A 13,354-nucleotide genomic window follows, 5' to 3' on the forward strand; every position below is an offset into this window, starting at 1 on the left:
GAATATCAACAATCTTCCATCTCGTCCCATCCTAGCACTTTTTATTATCCCTACTGTATCTTAAAGCATTTATTGACTCATCATTACCATGTACTAGTCCTTTCTTCCCCTTAATTCTTGTTGATTTTCCCTTTCTCTATGTGATTCCGAAGCCTGGCTCCCTACTTTCTTTTTCTACTTTCCACTACTGTCCAGTTGCTACATCTTCAAATTCCCCACCACACAACCCTTCCTCCATCTCCGATCCAATACCGGAATCTATGTCACTACCTCCCATCTCTGCCTCAGTCACACCCCAGTGTTGCCACCGTCGTTACCAGCGGCACTCTCCACACTGTCCAACTGACTCTGTCATCTGATATTTGAACATACAGGAAGATATGTAGTGACTTCTCATGCTTCTATAGTGTATGCTAATGATATGGAAAGCCCCATCCCACAAGTTGACGAAGCTCATTAGGTTTGTGATGTATGAAACTTTGGCTGTCTGAGGGCATTTTCAGACCTGTATACCATTTGTTTTGTTCCAAAATATGGACTAAATTGTTACAAAGTTGCATTTTCTTCTTGGTTTGGTTTGATTTCACAAGGCAACATTTTATAACGGTCCAAAACTATGTCACTAAAAGTAACATGTGAGCAAGCTCTCCCCTTATTGGTCACTATGTTTGTTTGCTGTTTCAGGATTAAGCTCATCCTTTGATATACCAGTTAAAATGATATGCCTGTAAAAAGTATGTCAACCTTTACAAATTTTCAAGAATTTTCGAGCATCAACGTTGTGCTCCAAATACTAATTATCTGTCACTCAGATGGATAGGAGTTTTAAAGTTTCTGTCACGGTTATTTTTATCCATCATTAGTTGCTTTTGCATTATTTCTCCATTGAAACGTGCCTGTTCTCACGGATATCTCGTACACACACACAAACAGCAGAGTAAATCCACGTAAAAAAAAATGTATTTGTCAAAAAGTTGCTAACGCCGTTCTACCGCAATCCAAAAGAGAGAAACGATCATACTAAAATTACAAATTATAAAACAGCTCCTATTTTAAACGTGCAATTATATAAAATATAGTTGCCAAAAGGCAAAATCCACGTTTTGATGATGAATTACAGAGAAGTGCTGATCTACAGATGTTTTCTCCAAAGATCTCTGTTATGTTCATGGTTTTAATAGTGATATTTTTTGGTTCGTTGGACCGTTGGGTCAGTTTGCATTCTCACCACAAGTGAGCTGCTCCAGAGTTCATTTGCAATCAGTCCGAGACTGCCTGAACTGATTATTTTGGTGTGGGTCCGAGTGCGATTGCTATGTTCGTATATGCCTAAATTAATCGGACTAAGGGAGAAAGCGCGCCAGGCTCCGAAACAAACACTCCAAACATGACAGGTGTGAAAATGCCCTGAATCTCAATGTGCATACTTTTGTGTTCTTATGTTCTCGTGGACTTGTTCTATGTCATCATCCACTGCCAAAGTTTGATTCCAATCCTCAAAAACGCAAGTACGAAGAATGCAGGAAATTACCCTGATGTGTTATTGAAATCGAGGATGCAGCGGATGGTGACCCGGTGCCGGTGTTCTGACGATTTGTGCTACCCATCGATATGTGCTACTTACTGGTTATGCGCATGTGCAGACTCACAGTTTTGTTCTGCGTTACCACGCCCATAAATCTATGCATCCTTGCTGTGAAGACTTGGCGGTGAGCATTGCAATATCTTTAATCCTTTTTTTATTACATAATTTGACATGTGAACGTGTAAATGTTAGCATGCACACCTTATTTTCAGCATAATATAGCAATTAGCTATGAATGACCTACGTTCATCGTGTGTTCTACTTCTTTCAGAGTTTTGAAAGTTTGGAAAATTCTTGATTTTTAACCTGTATGTTTTCAAGGATTGAAATGTGCTTACATTTTGAATATCATTATTTAAAATGCGTGATATTTGTTTCATAGAACGTCTTGATTAAAAAAAACAACAAATAACATTTAAAGATCAAATCGTGGATCATTTACACATCATTACAATTTCACGCGAGCACATGATATTTATTAAAATAAATAAATAAATGTACTGTTTTGCCAGATTCAGAGTACTTTCATCATTTATTTAGCTTCAAAAAACTGGGAGCATTATTTGATAGGGCACGTTGGTCTATCAAAATATGCAACTCCTGACATCTTACAGATGCTATTACAGAATATGCTGCTCCTGACATCTTGAAGGCATAATTACAAAATATCTCAACATACTCTCCATATTCATAAGGTGCATATGGAGTGAGTAGTGATGTAAAATAAAGTGAATTTGCACTGGGAGCATTATTTGATAGGGCACGTTGGTCTATCAAAATATGCAACTCCTTACATCTTGAAGACATTATTATGTAGTATTGTTTTTTCTAATGACAGTTAACATAAGGTAAATATTCATGTGTCAAAAAATGCTAACTACCATATGAATATTTGTACGGTCAGCCAGCTGAACAAGAATAACTGAAAGTTTCAGTTAGGAAAGGTGTGCTTTGACAGGTCAAAGATGAATATTTTATGATAATTTTTACTTTTCACACAGTTTTAAAAATAAACAGTACAGTATACAGTACTCATAACTTATCATTTTATTATAATTGTATTTCATATAATATACAATAATGTCATTTTTACTTGTTATATCAAATGTGATAATTGCTGGTTCATTTAAAATACAAAAATATGCTCCCCATACACTTACCCTGTTTTAAATGAAATAACGATGTCTTAATATTGTGAGATTTACATCATTATGGAAACAGTAGCTAGAGAATGAATCGACATTCTCTGTGATCGATTTACGCTTGGGTAGCATTTTTCGACAAGGCAGCACAAATCGTCAGAACACCGGTTGCACCAGCTATATATTCAGTTGAAGTCGGAAGTTAACATACACCTTAGCCTTTTTCACAATTTCAGACATTTAATCATAGAAAACATTCTTTGTCTTTGGTCAGTTAGGATCACTACTTTATTTTAAGAATGTGAAATGTCAGAATAATAGTAGAGAGAAGGATTTATTTCAGTACCATTTTGGGCCATTCCTCCAGACAGAACTGGTGTAACTGAGTCAGGTTTGTAGGCCTCCCCTTTTCACACATTTTCTATCAGACTGAGGTCAGGGCTTTGTGATGGCCACTTCAATACCTTGACTTTGCTGTCCTAAAGCCATTTTGCAGGTATTCTTGGGGTCAATGTCCATTTGGAAGACCCATTTGTGACAGAGCTTTAACTTTGTCTTGAGATGTTGCTTCATTATTGACACATAATTTTCCTTCCTCGTGATGCCATCTATTTTGTGAAGTTCAACAGTCCCTCCTGCAGCAAAGCTCCACCACAACATGATGTTGCCACCCCCATGCTTCACGGTTGGGATGGTATGTGGCCATGTGCACTTGCAAACTGTAGTTTGGCTTTTTAAGGGGGTTTTGGAGCAGTGGCTTCTTCCTTACAGAGCAGCCTTTCAGGTTATGTAGATATAGGACTTGTTTTACTGTGGATCTAGATACTTGTCTACCTGTTTCCTCCAGCATCTTCACAAGGTCCTTTGCTGTTGTTCTGGGATTGATTTGCACTTTTCACACCAAACTACGTTCATCTCTAGAGACATAATGCGTCTCCTCCCTGAGTGGTATGATGGCTGCAATGTTATTATGAGGAGCATGTTACTGTTGTGATTCATCTATACACAGAATCTTGTCTTGCAGTTGTCTTTCAAAATATGAGCTTGATGGTTTACAACTCCTTGGTTTAATGTAGCAATGTCCTATACATTACAAAAATATATTATCAGTTTCAGAAGAGCCTGACATATAGCTTGATTTTTTTAAACTTGTATTTAATGTAGTCTTTTACCAAGATGTTATCAAAACCTTTTATAAACATTTTTACAACATACTGTTTCTATAAAGATCCAAAACAACAATGAGAATCTCATTTATTTATTTATTAATTTAATTATCTGTTTCTTTGTTTCATTATATTCAATGGCTGTCCTTTTTTTCACTGAAAATATTGCATCCACATGTATCATGTTGTATAGGAGTTGGATGAGCATTTTTTATATATTTTCTTGAGATGAAAGATTTCTTTAGCTGCTCCTAACTGCCAATGAAAGTGCAATGTACAGCTTCTATTCAACAATAAAGTTGTGAAAACACATTATGATGATGATTCAAGGGCAGCTTGTTCTTTAGCATGTTTCTTCTGGTGAGTCTGAAAACTTCCTAAATAAGTGAATCTCTCCCCGCAGATAGAGCAGCTGTAAGGTTTCTCTCCTGTATGCACTCTCTGATGGGTTTTCAGGACATCCGGTCGAGCAAATGTTTTGTCACATTGAGTGCATTTGTAAGGTCTTTCTCCAGTATGAATTCTCTGGTGCAGTAATAAATTATTGTGTTGACGGAAAGCCTTCCCACAAACACTACATGCATAAGGCTTTTCTCCAGTGTGCACTCTCTGATGAGCTCTGAAATGAGATTGATCTGAAAATCTCTTTCCACAGTGAGAGCAGAGGTAAGGTTTCTCTCCAGTGTGCATTCTCTCATGGACTATCAGATGAGATTTCTGACGAAAATGTTTATCACACAGTGAACATTGATAGTTGTTTCTCAGAATGCAATTTTTTGTGTGACACCAGAGCAGCTGGCTGCTTAAAGGTTTTCCCACATTCACTGCACTGAAATGCCCTCTCATTGGTGTGCAAATGTGCGTGTTGCTTTAAAGCGGATCCGTAGTTGAATCTCTTCTCACAGTGAGGACACTTGTATGGTTTCTCCCCCGTGTGTATTCTCTTATGATCAACAAGACTTCCTTTGGAGGTGAAATACTTGTCACACTCATTGCAGTGGAAAGGCTTTTCACCACTGTGTGTCTTTAAGTGAACTTTCAGATTAGAAGAAGACAAAGCCATCTTCCCGCACTGCTCACAGTGGAACTCCTTCTTTGGCTTGTGCACTCTTGAATGACGTTTCCTCTCTTTTGAGGTAAAAAAGCTGCTCCCACATGTCTTGCAGGTGTATAGGTTTTGCTCTGTGTGTTTTCTTTCATGTCTCATTAAATTGCCCTTCAAGATGAAGATCTTCCCACAAGTTTTGCAAGAATGGCTATGTGATTTCAGTCGCTTGTTGGAAAGGGAGTCAGTTTCTCCATCAGAAGAACCACCTTTCTCATCTAAAAGGAACCAATAATAAAATCTTTACTGATACAGTAATAAAGTAATATTACAAACTATAGAGTGAATATAAAAATTTTACACACCCCTGTTAAAAAAAATCACATTTTTGTGATGTAAAAGAATGAGACAAAGATAAATCATGTCAGAAATGTTTCCACTTTTAATGTGACCTATAATGTGAACAATTCAATTGAAAAACAAACTGAAATCTTCGTGGGGGAAAAAACCTTACAATAACCTGGTTGCATAAGTGTGCACACCCTCTTATAACTGGGGATGTGGCTGTGTTCAGAATTAACCAATCACATTCAAACTCATGTTAAATATAAGTCATTACACACCTGCCATCATTTAAAGTGACTCTGATTAATCATAAATAAAGTTCAGCTGTTCTAGAAGGATTTTCCTGACATTTTCTTAGTTGCGTCTCAGAGCAAAAGCCATGGTCTACAGAGAGCTTCCAAAGCATCAGAGGGATCTCATTGTTGAAAGATTTCAGTCAGGAGAAGGGTACAAAAGAATTTCCTAAGCATTAGATATACCATGGAACACAGTGAAGACAGTCATCATCAAGTGGAGAAAACAGAGACATTACCAAGAACTGGACGTCCCTCCAAAATTGATGAAAATACGAGAAGAAAACTGGTCAGGGAGGCTTCCAAGAGGCCTACAGCAACATTAAAGGAACTGCAGGAATGTCTGGCAAGTACTGGCTGTGTGCTATATGTGACAACAATCTCCTGTATTCTTCATATGAATGGGCTATGGGGTAGGGTGGCAAGACAGAAGCCTTTTCTTACAAAGAAAAACATCCAAGTCCGGCTGAATTTTGCAAAAACAAACATCATGTTTGGCACAAAAACAACACTGCCAAAGAACACCATACCCACAGTGAAGCATGGTGGTGGCAGCATCATGCTTTGGGGCTGTTTTTCTTCAGCTGGAACCGTGGCCTTAGTCAGGGTGGAGGGAATTATGAACTGTTCCAAATACCAGGCAATTTTGGCACAAAACCTTCAGGCGTCCGTTAGAAAGCTGAAGATGAAGAGGAAGTTCACCTTTCAGCACGACAATCAACCCAAAGCACACATCCAAATACACAAAAGCATGGCTTCACCAGAAGAAGATTAATGTTTTGGAATGGCCCAGCCAGAGCCCAGACCTGAATCCAATTGAACATCTGTGGGGTGATCTGAAGAGGGCTGTGCACAGGAGATGTCCTCGCAATCTGACAGATTTGGAGTGCTTTTGCAAAGAAGAGTGGGCAAATATTGCCACGTCAAGACGTGCCATGCTAATAGACTCCTACCCCAAAAGAGTGCCGTAATGAAATCAAAAGGTGCTTTAACATAAAATTAGTTTAAGGGTGTGCACACTTATGCAACCAGGTTATTGTGAGTTTTTGATTTTTCCCCCTCAAAGATTTCAGTTTGTTTTTTCAATTGAATTGTTCACGTTATAGGTCACATTAAAAGGTGGAAAAAGTTCTGACATTATTTATCTGGCATTTTAACAGGGGTGTGTAGACTTTTTATATCCTATATATACAGGAACATTTTCCTTGTACCCCAGAAGAAACTTCTGACAGCCCCCTCCCGGTCAGATGAAGAGAAAACCACTTGCCCACTCTAAAGAGCAAAATGCAACCCCATCCGCACCAAAGATTGTACCAGCCCTCTACAGTATATTATTTTTGTTATAGTTTCTATGCTGATCAATGAAATCAAGCCCATTATTAAATAAAAGAACAAAAGGTATCACTTCCCCAAAATTTGCTTTATTATTCTGAAAAAGAATGTAAATTACACTTATAGAGAGACAGTACAGTACGTCAGTGATTTATGAAACTCCCCAGTCAGAAAAACAAACGGTCCAGTCACATAGAGCTGTTATAGGTGCACTGTTCTCAGTTCAGCTGATGGGCACACAATAGTTCAGCTAAAGGTGCGTGCTGATGTTTCTAATCCGTCTCTACATTAGAAGGCTCTCAGGAATACTTGATTCTGATTGGGCAATTGCGGCATCTAGCGGTCTGGTATTCCTGAATAGCTACCATACATCTGGGAACTAAGTATTGTTAGACCAGTCATCTATTCATTTTCTGAATATAAAGAAAAGAAATATGCATTATAGACCTGTTGTGTATTCTGATATCATTAACACAGTAACATATATGCTTGTCTTGAAATAAACCGAGTGCAATGGTTGCCATCTAGGAAAATGTCTTATGACTGAAACCTTGGCTCCCTGAAAGGAGGGAACGAGACGTGCATCAGTAGCTGACACTACTACAACTCCTCGCAGGAGTGACGATCTCTGAAACCATTAAAATCACTCCAATCTACTGGCAGACAGTGCTTAGAGAAACAGAGAAAAACAGAGATATTAACTCCCCTGCGAAGCAAGGACTTTGGAAGAGAGAGAAGAATCATCCAAGTTATAAAACCTGGCAAAGCCCAGCCTGCAGCCAGACAGATGTCCTACAAGGGCCCAGCCTGCAGCCAGACAGATGTCCTACAAGGGCCCAGCCTGCAGCCAGACAGATGTCCTACAAGGGCCCAGCCTGCAGCCAGAGAGATGTCCTACAAGGCCCCAGCCTGCAGCCAGACATATGTCCTACAAGGGCCCAGCCTGCAGCCAGACAGATGTCCTACAAGTACACACCCTCCACCCAAGCCCAGGAGGAAGCCATGCTTCTGGTCGAATAAGAGCTCAACCAGCTCCACAAAACAAGGATGGTTGGACCAGTCTTCCTAGATTTTGCACAACACTTGAATGAGAGGGAACACATACTTGGGTGTTGCTAGCCTCATGGAGTCCCAGAGGCAACAGTGCGTGCTCTCAGAGGCCACAGCTGCAATGGTGTCTGTGCGGATCAGACCATGAACCTACGCCTATGTCTGAAAAGGTATAGAAATGAATTGTTGATTTCATGTGTTCCAATGTGTGGATTGCTTATTTTCAACAACATGTTAAAACGAAAATATTGGGAATTTCATGCACTGTGATTGCGAACTGTGGAATGTGCAGTCCATCAGACAATCACAATTTTTGAATTCCCTGATAATTCCATGTTTTCCATGACCGTGGGAACCCTGAACTCAAAACCAGCTGAAACTGTCGCAGCAGTAGGGCTACCCCCGGCTTGAACTCATCAAGCACCTGATTATAGATTGAGCGTGTCGATCAGATGCACAGACATGATCACTGAGTCAAGTATTATTCCAAGAAAGAAACTTGCCGATTGGTACCAAAACACTTTTTGCCCAATTTATATTGTGGCCCAAAAGCTCCAGTTGTGCAAGCAGATGATGCCTGTGCTTGCATGTATTTTCTTTGGATAGTGCTAAAAGCAACATATCGATGAGGTTGTTCAATACATGGTGACCACTAGGGCTCAGTGAATCGGACACTGCATCGACACATTTCCTAAATGTGCAGGGAGTCAGGGACAAGCTGAAGGACAGGACTTTGAACTGATATGTGGTCCCCTCAAAGGCGAATCTCAAGACTGGCCTGTAACGATAGGCTGTTTGGACCTGATCGAACGGGTCTTTCAGATTAAGAGTTAACATACTGCGACCGTGTTCTCATGCTTGTCTCGTCTTTATCCCATCCTTGCAAGCCTTCCTTGTCCAGTCCTTCGGGAGCCACAAAAAGAATATGGCAGGAGGAGAGGGGAGGACATTTGGCTATCAGAACAAAAGTGAGCCGAGAGCAAACCATTTAACTTTTCTTGCACTCACAATGAATGCATTTAATCAAAGTGAACAGTGAGTCAGTGCAGGCTAAGCCCAGGCATCAACAGCACTCGTACTGAATGGGCGAAGTGTTTACATGGAGGAGAGGAGGGGTGCAAGGCTGTGCCAGATACAAATCCTCCTCAAATCTCTTGCTCTATTCCCAACCTTGCACACCTCCATTGTGCAGATCTTTAAAAAAAATGCAGAAGTAGTGTAGTGGAAGGAGAGAGAGGAGAGGATTCGGCTTACAAAATGAAAGCAAGCTGAGAGCAAAGCATCATGAGCTCCATGCGTTCAACTTTCCCAGTCTCAACGAACAGAGCTTAGATGAATCAGTGTTCAGGCCAGTTGGAGAGGCATATTTCATTCATTTTATCTTGTGGAAACACTTGCAAATTATCATCTTTACAAAGATATTGTTAAGCAAATGGAACTTTAATTTCTTTTCACTGAGAGAAACACAATGCAAAATATCAAACACAGAAGTGTCAAAAGTAAACACACTTCATCAGAGTACAAGCAAGTAGGTAGAAAGAATCCACTCCCTATTAATGTGTGCAGTTTCAATGGTGAAGTGAAGATTCACAAGTCCAGAGCACAAGGGATTCATTTGCAACCCTGAAGCGAACAATTGTTGAAATGGGCTGTGCTCTGGTTTATATGCATGCCATGATGCTCACACCAGGGACATGCATCATGCCAAAAGATTTGCATGATTTTAAAGGGCTTGAGAGATCATCACTCCTTGGAGGAGTTCCCAAAGCGTCAGCTACTGACGCAGCATCAGAATGACTGACTTGAAAGGGAAGATTTCTTAACTCTAAAAACTGTGTTTCAAATCACTCTTAATCTGATTAGAAAGTACTAATGGGTTTGGTTGTCCACAGATTTATTCTCCGATTTCATGACGTAGGATTCTTAAATTTGAAAACCTCTGGATTATGTAATTCAATGCATTAAGCGATGAGAATCCTAGTTTAGTGTTTTTCAACAAGGGGCCCACTTTAGAGGTCATTGGCATGACTGCAGGGGGGGTCCATAAAACATTAAAAAAAAAATATTTTTTGACGGATTATCACTATCCTAAACTATATATTTTTAATACATGACCATGTGGGCCGTCAGACGACATGGCAATTCAAAAATAAGTAACATATATTATATTAGTATTGGTATTGGTATTAGTCCAAGATGGCGGCGCGGTAGCACGCAGCGGCCACTCCGGATCCACAATGGTGCTATTTTTGTTGAAAAAGCCCGACTTTTGCAACACATGGACATCGGAGCAACCAGTGTTCCTGTCTACCATCGCCAGACACTACTCAAATATAAGACTCATGCAAAAACCAAGCTGCATGATGACCTGCAGGAGGCGCTACGCGTACTCGGCTTGCTGCGGAGACCAGGCCTCCAGCCCTCGGCGTCGCCTGATGCTGGTGGCCGGGGAGAGGATGTCGTAGCGGTGTGCGAAAGCGAAGCGCTGAAAGAGGGCGGGGTCCATGCTAGGCTAAAACAAACCCTAGCCGGCCGGCTCTCCCGTCTATCCTGCTCTCAAATGTTTGCTCCCTGGACAATAAACTGGACTATATCCGACTCCAGCAGGCTACGCAGCGTGAGTTTAGAGACTGCTGCATCTTTGTTTTCACGGAGACGTGGCTCAGCGACAGAGTTCGGATGCCGCCATTCAGCTAGACGGGCTCGCCTCGTTTCGTGCCGACAGAAATACAGCTCTCTGCGGTAAGACTCGCGGTGGTGGCTTGTGTGTTTACATCAACACGGAATGGTGCAAGAACTCTATGCTAGTCTCTAGTTACTGTTCATCGCTGTTGGAGCTTGTGACTGTTAGATGCAGACCTTTTTATCTACCACGGAATTCACCACTGTTTGCATAACCGAGTTTACATTCCCCCAGCTAACGCTAAGGAAGCTCTGTGAACTGTATGGGGCTATGAGCTGAACTGCAGAACGCTCACCCCGACGGACTGTTTATTGTCGCCGGAGATTTCAACCATGCAAATCTCAAGACAGTGCTCCCTAAATTCCATCAGTATGTGGACTTTGTAACGAGAGGGCGAACGGCTTGATCTTGTTTACACAAACATCCCAGGCGCGTACCGAGCGGAGCCCGCCCCCACCTCGGCTACTCAGACCACATCTCTGTTATGTTAATTCCAGCATACAGACCGGCTAGTCAGGCGCACAAAACCGCTTCAGAAGCAGGTGAAAACCTGGCCAGCAGGAGCCATCTCTGCTCTTCAGGACTGTTTTGAGTGTACTGACTGGCACATGTTCAGGGAGGCTGCAACATATGGCGATTCTACCAACTTGGAGGAATACACAGCATCAGTGACCAGCTACATCAGCAAGTGCATTGATGATGTCACTTTCTCAAGACCATCACCACACGCTCCAACCAGAAGCCGTGGATGACTGCGGAGGTGCGCACGCTGCTGAGGTCCGAGACTCCGCCTTCAGAGCAGGCGATAAGGCAGCCCTAAGAACAGCTAGGGCCAAACTGTCACGGGCAATCAGAGAGAAAAGCGCTGACACGCCAAGAGAATCCACAGTCACTTCCAGGACAGCGGTGACACGCGGCGCATGTGGCAGGGCATCCAGGCCATCACCAACTACAGGACAACATCAGTTGCCTGTGACAAAGATGCCTCCCTTCCAGATGCGCTGAGCGACTTCTACGCTCGGTTTGAAGTGCAGAACGACGTGATGGCGAGGAAGTCCACCCCTCCTCCCAACGACCAGGTGCTCTGTCTTACCACGGCAGATGTGAGGAAAACTCTACGTAGAGTCAACCCACGGAAGGCTGCTGGACCAGACAACATTCCTGGCAGAGTGCTCAGAGGATGTGCAGACCAGCTAGCAGATGTTCTTACCGACATCTTCAACATCTCTCTGAGCAGCGCCGTCGTTCCAACGTGCTTCAAGGCCACCACCATCATCCCCATGCCAAAGAAGTCTTCAGTGTCCTGCCTCAACGACTACCGTCCCGTCGCACTTACACCCATCATCATGAAGTGCTTCGAGAGGCTGCGTCATGAGGCAGATTAAGACCCAGCTGCCCCCTCACTAGACCCACTGCAGTTTGCGTGATCGTTCAAACCGTTCAACGGAAGATGCCATCACCACAACCCTCCATCTGGCCCTCACCCACCTAGACAATAAGGACTCATACGTTCGAATGCTGTTCATAGATTTCAGCTCAGCATTCAACACAATCATTCCCCAGCACCTGATTGGAAAGCTGAACCTGCTGGGCCTGGACACCTCCCTCTGCAACTGGATCCTGGACTTCCTGACTGGGAGACCTCAGTCAGTCCGGATCGGGAACAGCATCTCCACCACCACCACACTGAGCACTGGGGCCCCCAGGGCTGTGTGCTCAGTCCACTGCTGTTCACTCTGCTGACTCACGACTGTGCAGCAATGCACAGCTCGAATCACATCATCAATTTCGCCGATGACACGACCGTGGTGGGTCTCATCAGCAAGAACAACGAGTCAGCATACAGAGAGGAGGTGCAGCGGCTGACGAACTGGTGTAGAGCCAACAACCTGTCTCTGAATGTCGACAAAACAAAAGAGATGGTTGTTGACTTTAGGAGAGCACAAGGTGAACACACTCCGCTGAACATCGACGGCTCCTCTGTGGAGATCGTCAAGAGCACCAAATTTCTTGGTGTTCACCTGGCGGAGAACCTCACCTGGTCCCTCAACACCAGCTCAATCACCAAGAAAGCCCAGCAGCGTCTCTACTTTCTTCGAAGGCTGAGGAAAGCACATCTCCCAACCCCCATCCTCACTACATTCTATAGAGGGACTATTGAGAGCATCCTGAGCAGCTGCATCACTGCTTGGTTTGGGACTTGCACCGTTTGGACCGCAAAGCCCTGCAGAGGATAGTGAGGACAGCTGAGAAGATCATTGGGGTCTCTCTTCCCTCCATCAAAGACATTTACAAAAAACACTGTATCCATAAAGCAACCAGCATTGTGGACTGACCCCACACACCCCTCACACAAACTCTTTACCCTCCTTCCGTCTGGCAAGAGGTACCGAAGCATTCGGGCCCTCACGGCCAGACTGTGTAACAGCTTCTTCCCCAAGCCATCAGACTTCTCAATACTCAGAGACTGGTTTGACACACACGTGTCCTGAGTTGCACTTTAATAACTGTCAGCTTTATAACTGTCTGCTACCTCAATAACTGCTATGTGCATAGAACACTATCTCATAGTATGTTATGTTTACATTTTAGAAACTGTCATCTTTTTGCACTACTGAGTACTGGTCGGCGCTGCACTGTCTATTGTCCTGTTCATTGTCAGTAATTTGTTGTACTGTCCTGTACTTTTTGCACATGTTTGCACGTGCACTTT

General features: G+C 42.7%; 1 protein-coding gene across 1 annotated transcript; it reads right to left on the reverse strand.

The window, feature by feature from the left end:
- Positions 1-4,205: 4,205 nt before the first annotated feature.
- LOC127651976 (gastrula zinc finger protein XlCGF49.1-like) lies at positions 4,206-4,956 on the reverse strand. The gene is made up of 2 exons (XM_052138044.1): positions 4,713-4,956; positions 4,206-4,594 (listed from the first exon to the last, which is right to left on the reverse strand). Exons 1-2 carry the CDS (start codon positions 4,954-4,956, stop codon positions 4,206-4,208), a joined length of 633 nt encoding a protein of 210 aa, XP_051994004.1.
- Between the last annotated feature and the right edge of the window lie 8,398 nt (positions 4,957-13,354).

This window comes from Xyrauchen texanus, chromosome 11 (assembly GCF_025860055.1).
Source record: "Xyrauchen texanus isolate HMW12.3.18 chromosome 11, RBS_HiC_50CHRs, whole genome shotgun sequence".
Lineage (NCBI taxonomy): Eukaryota > Metazoa > Chordata > Actinopteri > Cypriniformes > Catostomidae > Xyrauchen > Xyrauchen texanus.